This window comes from Aythya ferina (assembly GCF_964211825.1).
Source record: "Aythya ferina genome assembly, chromosome: 8".
NCBI lineage: Eukaryota > Metazoa > Chordata > Aves > Anseriformes > Anatidae > Aythya > Aythya ferina.
The window spans coordinates 23,632,389-23,646,395 of NC_140304.1; the positions used below are offsets into that span (position 1 = coordinate 23,632,389).

Below are 14,007 nucleotides of genomic sequence, written 5' to 3' on the forward strand. Positions count from 1 at the left end.
CCCAGCACTGACCAGGAACTGATTCATGGAAAGGCAGCTCCAGGCTGTCTGCTCAGCAAGGCGACTCTCTCTCCTTAGCTTATAAACAGAAGGACATCAACCCGAGGGGTTTTGCTCCTCCGGCAAAGGCTGAGGATGCCTCCTGACCTGATAAGATCCAGCTATTTGTATTTAACGTCCTTTACAAAATTCCTTTAATTTCCGCTAATAATTCTTGCCCAGGAGCAAGCCCCGGGCACTGCCCGCACCGCGCTGCCGGGAGAGGATGCTGCTGCTCCCTCTGCAAATAATTTATAGTTGACAGAACAACGTAATTAGGACAGGATCTGAAGCAGCAGAAAGGAGAACACAGCCCCTGGCTGAGCGCAGGGGCTCTCACCCACGGCCCCGTGTTGGGAGGAAGGGAACCAGCACCGCACGCGACCCAGTCGTGCTCCCTGTGCCATCACAAACCGGCACGCTGAGCACTGCTCACCCCGCCTGCAGCGTGTTTCGGTTTTCCGTGCCTCTTCCTTCCCTCCCCCAAGCCCGTCCTTATCTCCGCTCCCCCTCGCAGATAAAGAGCAGACAAGCCAGCGATTATCCCGTATCAGGAACCGATGACTAATCTGTCTGCCACGAGCGCTTATCCCGCACCCATCACCGAGGCTTCCCAGACGCTTGCACTCCTCACATCCCCCTCCGAGCACGCTGCCCTCTCCTCCCAGCTGTGGCTTTCCACATCAGCCAGGTCACCTCTGTAGGATCATCTGGCTGCCTCTGTAGGGACCAGGCGGGCACTGATGCTTGTGACCCATCCCAAAGCTCAGCCCATCCTCAGTCCCTCACCGAGGCCCCCAGGATGGCTCAAAGGAGAGGAAGAGGCGAGGTGCAGGAAGCGGCTGCGTTTTTGCGGGGTTCCCAGGGCTGCCCCAACACGGGCTGCTCGCACGTAAGCACCAGCAGGCAGCGGGGAAAGCGGCGTGCAGCTAAATAAAACCTCCTCCTCCCACACACCACACGGAGCACTTCTCACGTTTGGGCTCTGACCGCAGCCGAATTAGCGAGGCAGCGCCCGCCGCTCCAAACAAAACCCGCGTTGACTCCTACATTTATTTTGCTCTCGTATCACAGCTTCATACGGGGGGGGGCTGTAATAGCAGATTCCCACACACGCCACGCAGACGGGCGGCTAATGGGCTGCCCAATTACACCGGGGAGCTGGATAAACATTTAAGAGCAAACAAAGAGGATTTGCGCGGTGTTTAAATATTCATGGCAGGATTCGTCCACTTCCCATTGCCAACGCTCACGCCGTGGTGGCATCGCCAGTGGCATGCCGTGACGTAGCTGACGAGTGATTCCATGTCTCTGCTCCAAACTAGCAGGGAACGGCATGTAAAACAGCCCCAAGCCTGCGTAACACGTCTCTCATATAGCAGCATTCCTGATCCAAAGAGCCTGTTTCAGATGTGCTTGATCTTTGTCCTGCGGGATCCAGATTTAAGGAAACACCAGCATGCGTCTCGAGTGGAAAGAGTGTTTCACAAGCCCATTTACACTGGCTGTAGAAACAGAGATAAAAACGCCATCAATCACTCCAGCGGGGACCCCTCCCTCGCCAAGGGCTCGGCGCTTAACTATTTGGCACCCAGGAGAGACCTCGCCGGAGAGGATGTGAAGGCTGAGAAATAAGGAATGGGAAAAAAAAATCCTGGGTGAGAAAACAGAACAAAGCCAGGCATGGAAAACCTAACAGCTCGCTCAGCCAGTAGCTGCTGAAGGTGAGGAGAAGCAAAGCCTCTCCTGGAGCGGAAAGCAGCAGGTTTGGGGGGCTGGAGAGGCGCTGGGACCCTCGTGGCTCGCACCAAGGCACCGGAGCATCCCAGTACCCGCTGCAGGTCTGGAGGAGAAGAGCAAAACGTGCTGGTAAGTGGCCCTGGGCGAGCTCCTGAACCGCGGAATGGTTCACAAAGGCCATCTCATGACTGCACGCAGCGCTGCCAAAAGCCTCCGGGCTGCATCTCCAGCGGTTGGAAAGAAACCAGGAGCGAAGGAAGAGCCACCCAGATCGGAGAGGGAGCGGGGGCAGGATACGGACAAATAAACAAACAACAGAAAACCTCAAAGAGAAAATAACCACGCACCAGAAAGGAAATGAACTCTAGCAAGGGATAAAAATAGCGGCAACGCGAGGGAGTGAGGCACCAACCTCCGCCGAGCCTCCCAAGCCTCCCATCGCATTTTTAAGTGGAGGCAGATTGGAGGGAGCCTCTGGAGGCAGCCTGAAGAGTCAGAGACATCTGACAGCAATCGAGGGAGTGAAACCCTTCGGCTCCTGTGCGTGACCAAAGGAGCTGCTGGCAGCAGTCCCGTGCCCACCACGGGCACCTCGAGAACCAGGGCGGGCTGTGGTGACGGGGACAAAGATGGCACGGCCACACGATGGCACGTGGACCCCCCTACCGGGATCAGGGCCACCCATTTCTGGGAAGCCCTTTGCCAGGCACCACTCTGGAGGGGATTCAGTAACCCCAGAGGCTCTGCAAGGCCTGGGGGAAGAGTCGCTTGGCAGAGCCCTTCTCTCGAGCACTCCGGTGGATCATTTTCCCTCGAATTTCTATCAGCTCAGCAACCAGGAAGGCAAATCCTCTGGAGACCTGACCTTCTCCTCCTCCCCAGCAGGAAGGCAGAATTTCGAATGGATTTCCCAGTGCCTTATTCAGCCCTCCAGACACTGTTGTGGGATGACCTGGAAGTTAAAGACCACCCGAGGGCTCGTCAGGCACCAGCTGTGGCTCAGTGTGACGGGACGGGTGGGCAGGTATCTCCTACCCAGCCAGCGTGCTGGGTACAAGAAGCGAGGCTGGACAGCAGGTAAAGGACCCTGAGGGACCAGAGAGGTCAGCTGGCTGTTTGAGCTGACTCTCAGCAAGATTATCCTCAGAGGGAGCTGCCTCGCAGTGCAGAGGTTTTGTGGCTTTTCCCCCTTCTGGCTGGGAAGAGCACAAAAAGCCTTTATGGCTGGGACTGGCTGAGCACCACGGACACCCTGTCATCGGCCGGCATCTCCACGGGGCAGACAGACAGCCCTCACCACATCTCCTGAGGGCAGCAGCTCTCCCGGCCATGCCCAAGCACAGCGAGGATGGTGTGAGCACTGAGACAGGAACAGCGGGGCTGGCAGAGCCCCCTCCTTGCGAGGGGGACAAGGTGGCCACCACCAAACGCTCCGCTGGACCCAAACTGTCCAGCTGCAGGTCCTGGCTGTCCCCAGGCAGCAGCAAGTCACGTTGCCTGGCGTAACGACCACCTTCAGCTTCGCTCCGTGCCGGACAGTCAGGCTGAATGTTTCCACCAGCAGCAGGAACGCGCTCAGCGAGGGGAAACCGAAAGCCTCTGCGGTCTCCCCGTTCGAGCTGCCACTTCAGACGCCGAGCAGCGAGGAGCGAGACACACGAGACGCTGGCTACGAGCGCGCTGCCCTTTGCAGCGATCTGCCGGAGCAGAAACGTGACCTACTTCAGCACACAGAGGTCAAGTGGGAAGCAGGCAGCCCGGCACACCTAGGCTCTCCGCGCTGATTGAGCCCTCAGAGAGCGAGCGAGTGCCTTGGCTGCGCTCCGAGGCCGTGGCGTTACTGGAGAGTTTGCATTTCCTTCTAGGAAGGCGGGCGGGGAGCGCAGCACGCGGCGCAGCCTCCTGCAAGGAGCAGAGAGGTCTGAAGCCCTAACGCGAGCCCTCCTGAGGACTGCCTGCAATCTCTGCTGTTCAGGCTCTGCGGAGGGGGGAAGAGCAGCCCTAATTTCCAAAGCAGACGTTCCCGCTGCACAAGGGACATTCCCGGAGATGCTCCCAAGCTGCAGCACTGGCTCCTCCACCGCCGACACGGAAGGAGCAGCACTTCGGTGACCAGATTCCATGCTAACCTGAAGCTAAACAGACCTCTCCTTGGAAGAAATGAAAAAAATAAAATAAAAATTATAGTTTCTGGAGAGGCTGTTCTCGCTTCGCGGTGTAATAACCTCTGTGTGCTGCCGGGCACACACTGGGTTACTGTTTGGGCTGCAGAGGCCAAGAAACACGCACGTAAGCACATGAAGTGCTATTTAAAGCTTACCTTAAAGGATTTCAAAACCCAGCATCGGGGACCCTCCATAAATGCCTGAACTGCAGCTGGGAAGAGCAAAGCGCGGGGGAAGTTTGGATCCCTGACAGCTGGAGCCCCAGCGGAGCTGCCGGATTGCTGTGACACCCAGAGCCCCGCAGCATCTTTTAGCTTCGCATCATCTCCATGCCCATCTTCCACATCCTTCCCTGGGATGGGATCGGGCTTTAGGTCTGCTCGCAGAGGAGCTCACTCGCTGCTGGGGCTGCCAGACGGGTGTCAGACGGGATGGGCAGCTCCTCCGGTGCGACAGGGCAACGTGCTCAAAACCTCACACCGGAGGGCACGAAGTTGCATGACTCTGAATGGGCAGCGAATTTTGGCTTTGTTTTTTAAAGCCACTTGTAAAAACAAGAGGCAGATACTGAACCAGAGCCAACAGCTGTATCTTTGTAAGAGTCTCAATCACCAAGCCTTTTGCTGACTCTAGAGCAATAAATACTCAGGGCCTTGAAAGCTTTTCTTCAGTCTGCTCAGGAGAACACAGCCTCAAAGAACGGCACAAACGAGACCTTGCCCAATCTCTACTTCAGTGAATCAGTTCAGGTGGTGAGAGGACCTCGTCAGATTCTTGCTCTTCATTCCTTTCCAACACCCAAAAATGAGGAAATGCCCCCAAACCAGGAATTTCCGAGCACAACCACTCACACAGCAGATGTGGAAGAGACAAAAGCCTCTCCCAAGGTAGAAGCAAGAGGGAGGGGAGGGGAAAACATCTGAGATCAGAGCTGCCATCACCACTAGGATGGAGGTGGACCCCTGGCCCCGCTGCTACATGTGGATGCAACCAGTTCAGATCCTATTTTAGGCTGCATATGGGGCTTTTCATCTTCAGAGCAGCTAAGAGGCATGTGTTAATCCCCGCAACGCCCTTCCGTGGCAGATAAGTGTTTATTATCTCCGCTTTCCAGCTGCAGGGCCAGGCGCGGTGCGGAGTGGTTCGTTACCGGAGGCCCTGGGGCAACCTCAGGTCCTGGGCAGGATGCAGCAGGAGCACCAAATGGTGCTGCAAAGGGAGCTCCAGGGGCCTGACCACGTCCCGGTCAGCAGGGCTGGGACAGGCACCAACCCCCAGCTGGCGCCTTCTGGGGGAGGAAGTCAAAAGCATCTTCTGAACACAAAGCCCCATGACACATCCCCTCTGCCGCCTTTGTGGAGTAGGTCAGGACAGCAACGCTCATTTATTATGGGCAAATTAGCACCCACGGAGATTAAAGCTTTATCTCCTGCTGGCTCAGTCACATCTGACTTAGCACCATGCAGGGCTGGGCTGGCACCGCATCACTGCGGGCTAGAGGAGCCACGTCCCCACTGCGCCTCCCAGTCCCCAGTGTCCCAGCATCGTGTCCCCAAAACAACCCTCTGTGCTGGGGAGCAAACCGGCTTCCTTCCTCCATGCCTGGCTTTTCCATGCTCATCTCAGCTGTTCCTCATGTACCACTAGCCTGCTTGCTCTGTTCTTTCTTGCCTGTTGAAGTTGGTGTTTGATGGATAAACATACAAGGAAAAACAGAGGGCAGAATGGGGGCACATGGCCAACACCAAAGTGGTACCAATATTGACACTGTGCAGCAATGAATATGGAAAAACCAAGGCCAGCACCATCACTGTGAAACCCAGCCCCCCAAAAACTGGATTAGCACTGAGCCAGCAAGGTAGGAACAAGAAATTACCGTGCACTTGGTTGATTTCCGAGTTGGAGGACAGAATCTCATCAGCCAGCTTCTGGGCAGTGGGCAACACCTCAGTGTGGTGTGCTGTGATCAAATACTGAACAAACTTCTGGAGCTGGTCCCTGTTCATCTGGAAAAGGGTCTCTGAAATGGGAAGACGGAGTTTGACCTGGTCCGGTTTGCGGATCCTGTACAGCGAAAGCGCCACAACATGGGCGCAGTAAAAAATGTCCTTGTTCCCACAGCCACACGTCACGGAGGTGATTTTGCAGCGGTCGAAGCTGATGGCCACCTTGTAGGTCATCTCTGGTTCTGTCGCGGTTGCTGGCTCGGTCACCGTCCCACTGAGGTGGAACCCTGGAGAGGAGAAAGGAGAAGAGGGAAAGATGACATCAGTTTTATTCTCTCCACGACCACCCACGCAAGCTCTGGAAGGTGGACGTGGCCAGCAAAGGCCACTGCTGCATCTCTGTTTTGAGTAGTGCATCACCCAAGGACAAAATCCCTGCACTGGGGAAGGGATTTTCTCAGTCTCCCTCCTTCCCAAGTACAGCCAACAAGTCAGTTCACCTTGAATTCGCTGACTTCAGCCCAAATAACCCAGACAGACACCCAAGAAGCAACACTCACTGCCAGAGGAACACGTGCGTGTGTGCGCAATGGACTCGAGAGCCGCGCCGCACCATCCTGGCACCCATCCAGTGTCACCCAGAACCCAGCCCGCGAGCAAACGTGGCTCGGCACCAGCACGTGCGTGCAGCCAGCCTCTTCGGTGAGTTTATTTAACTGCCAAACCACAGGGGAAGAGCGAAGCCGCTCGGTTCTCATTTGTTTAAGAGTCTCTCAGCCTCTTTCCCTCCTGGGAGCAATCCTCATCCGCGCCTCCCTCTCGCTGAATTCGCACCATAACGCACGTGAGCAAGAGGCAGGGAAAGGCCAGGTTTTCTTCTCTTTGGTGAGGCAGACAACGTAAAATTGAACACAACGCAACTCCAGCTTCATTCCCTCAACCGGGCAGAGCGCTCCAGGGCACGACCACAGCTCTGAGCTCTTCTGCCCAAAGAAGAGAGAAGAGACTGGATGTGCACCAACCTCACGTTGGAACCACGGCTGGGAGAAGATGCTCCAGATGCTCCCAGGGAGCCAATCACACAAGCAAGCTACCAAGGAGGTCAAAGACCAGCACTTAGCACCCATCTGCCTCCTCCTCCCTTCTCCCTTTTCCTCAGAGGAGGACAAGGCCAAGGAGGTCAATGAGGGTGCCCCTTTGGCACCCCCATGCTGAGGGCAGCATGGTGCCCGTCCCTGCATGGCCCGGCCCTGCTCCCCGCAGAGGATGCTCACTTGCCTCCATGCCCCTGGACCCTCGTTAAGCCCAGGTTTGAATAGAGGGCTCTGCAGAGCCTGCCATCCCCCTGGAGAAGGCGGCAGACAGCTGAGAGGCCCACAATTAACGACAGACGAGGAGAGGGGGCGGGGGGGGAGATTAAAATACATTAACTGCATCAAACCCTTGTGTGTTTGCCAGCTCGCACAAAGGCTTTCCGAGACAAATTTTACCAGAGGTTTTTAATAAATGGCATCAAAACCAGCTATTCACTGCCAGTCTCTTTAAAGCCACGCCAAAAACCACATTCAAATCTGATTAAGTGTCAAGGAGGTCTGCTTTCACTTTAGCGCACGGGAGGGGGGGGGGGAGCAGACCTGCTCCTCAACCACCGACCAAAAACCCCCACGTCGCGTGGCCGCAGAGCGCCCAACACGGCGGTGCTTAACCTCGGGAGGGCAGGGATGGATGGACGGACAGAGACAGACAGCCACGGACGGACGGACAGCCCCGCGCTGCCTTCTCGCTCGCGCAGCCGGCGGCAGTGGAAGCGCCACGGCGGAGGTGCAGCCCTCGGCAGCCACGCCGCGTAGATCTCGAGGATAAACCCCGAAGTGTTTATGTTTTACCACTTCTCTGGTCCGTGGCGCTTGGCAGGCTGCGCCGACTCCCTGCCAGCTTCTCCCGAGTTTACTTTCTGAGCAAGTTAAAAAGGATTGGAAATGACGTTCCTGAGCAATGATGTATGTACGTACGTGTACGGACACCCATGCGAGCATAATCACGTGTGGATGAAGCCCTTTAAAGACAAATTGCTGGCCATAAACACTGCCTTAAAGAATCACGCCGCCAGGATCGCAGGCCAGACCCCACTTGAGGCCAGCCAGCGTAAGGCTGGAGGAACTCGGCTCGTTTCACCCAACAACCTGCTTCAGACAGGTGGCAGCCTGAAAACCTTTCAACCGTGGTCTGAATCTGGCTTTCCACAAGAGGAAATTTGCCCAAAAACATCAACTCATACTGCTCTGCAGCTCGGACACAGCCTTACCCAGCTGTGGAGGCATGGGATATCCCAAAAAATGAGCGCCCCAAAAAAATGAGCTCCCCAACAACTGGTCCTCACCATTCGTAGCGTGGGTTTTCGCCTCGTCCAGGACTGCTCGGCGCGCCTGCAGCAGCCAAGTTTATCTGGCACCCGAGCCACGAGCCCGGGGTCAGTTTAGATTTCAGTTGTCGTGGCAGCAGGTCTATTTAAGATAAACTAGAAACTCTACACAAAACATTTATCAAAAGCTTAGTCAGAAATTAAACACGGTGAGGGGGGAGGAGAGGGGAGCCCGCGGGAACAACAGCGTTATTTGGGAATATTTACATGAGCGCGAGGTCGGCTCGCAGCCGCCACGCTCAGCCCTGATCTCATCTCCATCGGCAGGAGGGGACTGCTCACCCCCCGTACAGCTGGGCCAGGACTGTTCCTTTAAAGAAAAATAGCTTTTTTGGACTCCAAAATCCTTTCCTTCCCTTTCAGGGGGTTTAACGGTGTCGCTATCCCAGAGGTGGTGGTTATAGGGTAGGGCTCAGGGTGGTTACTCCATCAGCCATCGAAGCACGCACTTGTGGTCCACACAAACCCAAACACCTCTCCCCGCATCCCCCCTGCACGTTTCCATTTAAGAAGTTCCTACAGCCGAGTGCTTATCTAGGACTTCATCTTCTGTTCCTAGCACGCATCCAGCATAAGCTAACTTGGCGTTTGATTTGCTGCCAGCAAAGTGACAGTGCCAGGGCTCGAATGCCATGAAAAAAGAAATAATTAAGTATCATCTTTGTAACTACAGCCTCGTTACACCGCATCTGAGCCCAGCTTTGTCCCAAGAAAAAAAAAAACTTTGGCTCCTCCCTGCCCCAGAACAGCCTGCCCTACGTCCATCGCGGATGCCTCCTGGTGGATGCCCCTTTGAGCCAGGGTGCACGAGGAGCTGGGTGCTGATAAATCAGCACAAGCCCTGCTCTGAACATGGTCACACACGGTCACACACCGCACCACTTGCCCGTCTCCCTCCTAATTGCCCTTATCCATCAAACCCGGGCCGAACGCCGGAGCAGGGACCTTTTCCTGCCACGGCGGATCTGCCCCCAGAGCCTCTGCTCTGGTGGTGTTGCATTAGTGTTGCAGGATGTTGTGCCTCTGATTTAAATTAAAACAGGCCCTGGAGATGGCTGCTGGGAGCTTGCGAGCTCCACACCGGTGGCACTTCTAAACTCATTAGCTGGGCAGCATTTTCCCCTTCAGGGCTTATAAACCCCGTGGGCTGGGAGGAGCACGGATCCTCAAAACACCCCTGGGCTCCCAACCCCCTGTGGAGCACCAAGCCTTTAGCAGGAGCTCCAGCACAGGAGGCTCTGCTCTTAAGACAAGGCCTCAACAAAAGTATCTTGAACCAAGATGGAAAAATCTTTGATCTCTAAATCTACTCAAGCAAAAGGAGCTTTGCAAGCTCTTCCAGCTCTACAAGAGCAGCCAGAGTCCTTCAGCTATTTGGAAGCCAGGTGTCCACGAGTCACCTGTCAGGAGACCACCAGACCTTCTGGCCCTCCTAGAGCAGTGATAATCCCCAAAAGTAGGATGGAGAAGATGGTTCTGGTTTCAGAGGGCAAGACCGCAGCAGCCAAAACCTCCTCCAAACACACCTGGGTCCTCCAGCAAAAGGCAGGGGTTGGCAAAGCCAGCACGCGAGCTGGTTGCACCAAAACACCCGAGGTTCAGCGACGGGCAGGCTGGAGTCACCGCCGTCACAGATCGACTGATTTTGCTCAGCCTTTCCAAAACAAAGTCATCTACGAGCCTAGTCACAGACCACGGGCGGAAACTGAAACCCCAGAAACAAGCAAAACCCTGGTGTGACCTGGGTTCCTGTAACCACGTCCTCTAGAGCACACCAGCACCCCGAGGAGGATGACGAGGAGCAGCTACAGCACCAGACGGGAACTCGAGAGCTCGGCTCTGCTCCCTCCCAGCAGTTGCTGCTCGCAGCCAGCCCCCAGATTTCACACCGTGGCTCCGGCAGAAGTCACAGTTGTCATTCGCAGAGTTGTGCCTCTTGGAAAAAACGAGCTCGTTCTTCCCAGGCACGGCACGTGCGCTGGCACGGTCCCGCCGGCGAGGCAGCCTTCACGTGAGAGCTGCCATCCCCGGGGTGGAACCCAGGACCAGCAGAAGCCAGAAACCACCTGAGCATCTCCATGGGCATTGCTGCACAAGAGAAGTGGGATCACGAATGTATGGATAATGCGGGGAGTGTTCCTTCATGCCACGGGGGCTCCTGCAGGCTTTTCTTGGTCTTGGAGGTCTTTGTAGACACCTTGGAGCAAGTCAAGGAATGGCTCTGCCTAGTAAAAAGGCAACCACATCCAGTCCCCTGAGCAAGCTGGCTCCAGCCAGACACTTTGTGCTCCATTAGGACCAGAAAGAGCAATGTGATCTCCCTTCCTCACCGCTCTCCTTGCCCAGGAACCCGCCTCTCCCCAGGCTGACCCACCTCAGCGCTGTGTTAGCAGCACGACAGGCTGCTGCTCTCTTCCAAACCTGCCCAGAAAGCCTTCACGTAAGGATAATAAATGCACACATCGCACAGCGTGGCCTGGATGGCATCAACTGGGCTCACCCAAGCCCTGGTTTCATCCACCTCAATAAACCAGGAGGCTCCAAGCACCCTTCCCTGCCTTCCTCCTCTCTGCCCACAAGGGATGCCCAGCGGAGACAGCACTGGGAACAGGAGGACGATCAGCTCTGCACCACAGCTTCCCCACCAAGAACCTGCTGTTCTCCAGCCTGCAGGACTGCCAGACACAAAGAGCCCTGAAAAGAAAACAAATGGGAAAGGCTACACAGATATTTATGGGGCTTGGCAGATGCAGACAAGGTAAACCGGGATCTTCAACGCGAGTCATATACACTAGGTTACCATGACCCAAATATTTTTAAAATTTCCAAACCACAGCGGAAAGGTATTTTAAACTAAAGCGATTCCAAGCTCCTCGGTGATTAAACGGACTGCAGCTCCAGCTTGTAGTGGAAAAACCATTTGTTTTTCCACTGTGTGAAAGCCATAACTAGCAATGAATAATAATTGCTGCACCGAGTGTTATTTATAAGCCATTCTTGGTCACATTTCCGAGCCTTGAAACAGCAGCTTTCCAAATGTGAACTTAAAATCAGTCAATATTTGTAATGTAGACAACACCCATGGGAGGAAGGTGTCTGTGTGCTTACGCGGTAGGAAGCGGAGGTTAGTAAAATCTCCGAAAGCTTTCCAGCTAATAGATCAATTCCTCCAGCCGGCTGATCCCGACAATTGCTCAGTCTCTGACCTTGCAGTTGGAAAGGAGATGGGCTCATGAACTCATTTGCACATGACAATGCTCCGGCAAAGTGAATCATCTGCCTCTGATAGTAATGGAGAGTACTGCTCACTCCAGCCCTCCCAGGCTCCATTCAAACAGCGCAGGGCTGGCCTTTTGTGCTGTAAGTGCAAGAAAGACTCCGCTGAAGATGTGTGCAATTAAACCCACTTTTCTTGTTGCTCTTTTGATTCAGCAGAGCTCAATGAGAGGCACCCCAGGCAGGTGTTGTCACACACAGATAAAATGTGCCTTTTCAGAGCGCTGGCAGACAAAAAGAAAGAGGTAAAGGCTGAATCAATTGCAATTTCTCTCTTGCAAAAGAGGGAATCCATGCTTCAAGCGATTCAATGAGGAAAGGGCTCGTATGGATTTGCATGCCCCCCCCCACCCCCTCCAAAGCAATTTCTTTTTGTGACAAATGGATGCCACACGCAAAGGTGCTGCCATCCAGCCAGACCTCCGCGGGGCTGGCGGTGGGGGAACGGGGCAGGACATAGATTGGATGGGTCGGGGCCCTCCTCCTTGGCCCCACCACCCAAGAAAAGCAACTCTGGCTTGGTGGAGCTAGCGAGGAGAATTAACAAAACCCTCCACAATTAACAAAAGCCCCCCAAGGAGCCCAGCAGAGTGGTAACAAAGGGATGCAGCCGAGATGGGACAGCACGTCCATCGGGAGCAAACGGGAACCCACGGGCAGAGGATGTGCCGTGCCTCCCCGGGCACCCATAGACCTCGGACACCAGCAAAGGTTTACCAGAAATGTTTATGGCTGGGGAGGAAGCACAGGCTGCAGCTTTAAAGAGAGAAGATGCGAGCGCAGTTGTTTGTGTCGGAGGTAGCCGTAAGCTCCTCTGAGCAGCTGAGTAAGCTGGAGGGACGCTCTCTCTGCCATCTGCTCTGATCCCAGAACACCTCCTGCAAATGAAGAGTCAATCCGCTGGTTTCTATTCCTGTTAACCTCTAATCAGCCACAAGGACCGGCCCCTGCTCTGCTCTTTATCTGAGCCAGCTAATGCGTGAAGTGCACTGCGCTTCCCATCTGTTCCAGCATTAGTAGAGTTAAAGGACAATGCCGTTTCCCTGTCCCAAGCATTCACTTACACAGATGCCCTTGTATTAACTCAATTTCCCAGTGATTTCCATTATTACCCTGACGAGATTTCTGCTGTTTGTTTATCCAGAAGCCTGACACCGAGTTTTTTCTCCCCCCTGCTCAGCTCCGGGGGTGGTGTGACCAAGGCGGGTCCCCAGCAGCCTGGTCCTGCCCCGTGACACTCTGTCCCCAAAAATTCAAGACTGCTCTTGTTTTCTCTCTTGCCCCCGAGTGCTCTTTGTTGCCTATTCTAACCCCAAAACAACACTCCCAGCCCCAAAGCTGAGGACGCCCCTCCCTGCATCACCTTCCACATCCTTCCGCTGCCTACCAGCAAACGGGTTTTTAACCTACCCAGCCACACAACCCTCGCTCTGAAGGCGCATGGTCTGGGGGAAGAAGGAAAAAAAAAAAAAAACCTCCCGTTTTATAGCTCTGACCGATTTCCTCTGCTGATTCGCAGCCCTGCAAAGCTGAGGGCTTGTGCTAGCAGCTCAGATCTAATGCAAACCGAGCCGAATGGCATTTGTGCAGCAGCATAAACCATAGAGAAGGCTTGAAGAGAGGAAGAGTTCACCACATCTTTGCTAACGCGCTCCGCCTGCCTAATAACTAGTGGCGAAACGCTGTCAAGTCTCCGCTCGCTGCTGTTACAGCGCGTTTCGTGGCAAGCCTGAATAAAAAGAGCTTGCTTAAAACCAAGAGAAAATTAGAAAGATAAGCGTGCGCAAGAAATTGATGGGCAGAGCTGGTGATTGCAACATCCCTACGTCAAGAGAGAAAGAAAACCACATCTCTGCAACGATCCCCCAAGTATCCATCTTCCTGCGTTCACCAAGGGCTGCGTCTGAACGCGGAGCGGCGCGGTTCCTTGTCCCAGCCCAGATGCTTTCTCAAAGGAAAAAGGTTATTTTAAAGCATGAAAGGGAAGATCCATGGGGAGCAAATCCTTTTTTCCTGGAGTTTCCGGGCCCGAGCGTCCCATCAATCCAGGCTGCCACCTGGAGCCAGCCCAGCCCCGAGCTGTCACCACCCCGCGTGCCTCAAGGAAACCCCAGCAAGATGCCAAAACTCGCACGCGAGGCTGGGCCCTCCAACTGGGCTCCAACTTCAGTGGAGCCACCCAGATTTCCACCAGCTGAGAAGCTGCCTCCTAGGACATAAAAGGGCTTTTAATGAGGAAATGCCTCTTATCCACCCATGGAAGTGTCGCCGCGATGGAATTGCTGATCTTCGCTGCAGCTGAAAGCGGAGCAGCGCTGTTGCTTCCGTGGCCTTTTTTATGTGGCGATTCCCACCACCCCTTACCCCCACAGAACAAAAATAATCCCCGCCACTTCAGCCAGGCGCCTGCCACGCCAGG

At 54.8% G+C, this 14,007-nt stretch overlaps 1 protein-coding gene across 3 annotated transcripts in view; it reads right to left on the bottom strand.

Moving 5' to 3' along the window:
• The window catches only part of ZSWIM5 (zinc finger SWIM-type containing 5), a gene marked incomplete at its 5' end in the record, with an annotated part of 87,502 nt that overhangs the window by 17,955 nt on the left and 55,540 nt on the right, over nucleotides 1-14,007 (bottom strand). For all 3 annotated transcript variants that reach the window (XM_084527974.1, XM_084527975.1, XM_084527976.1), the window contains one exon: nucleotides 5,821-6,177. In XM_084527974.1, the coding sequence (XP_084384100.1) occupies nucleotides 5,821-6,177 (357 nt within the window). The remainder of the gene's footprint in view (nucleotides 1-5,820; nucleotides 6,178-14,007) is intronic.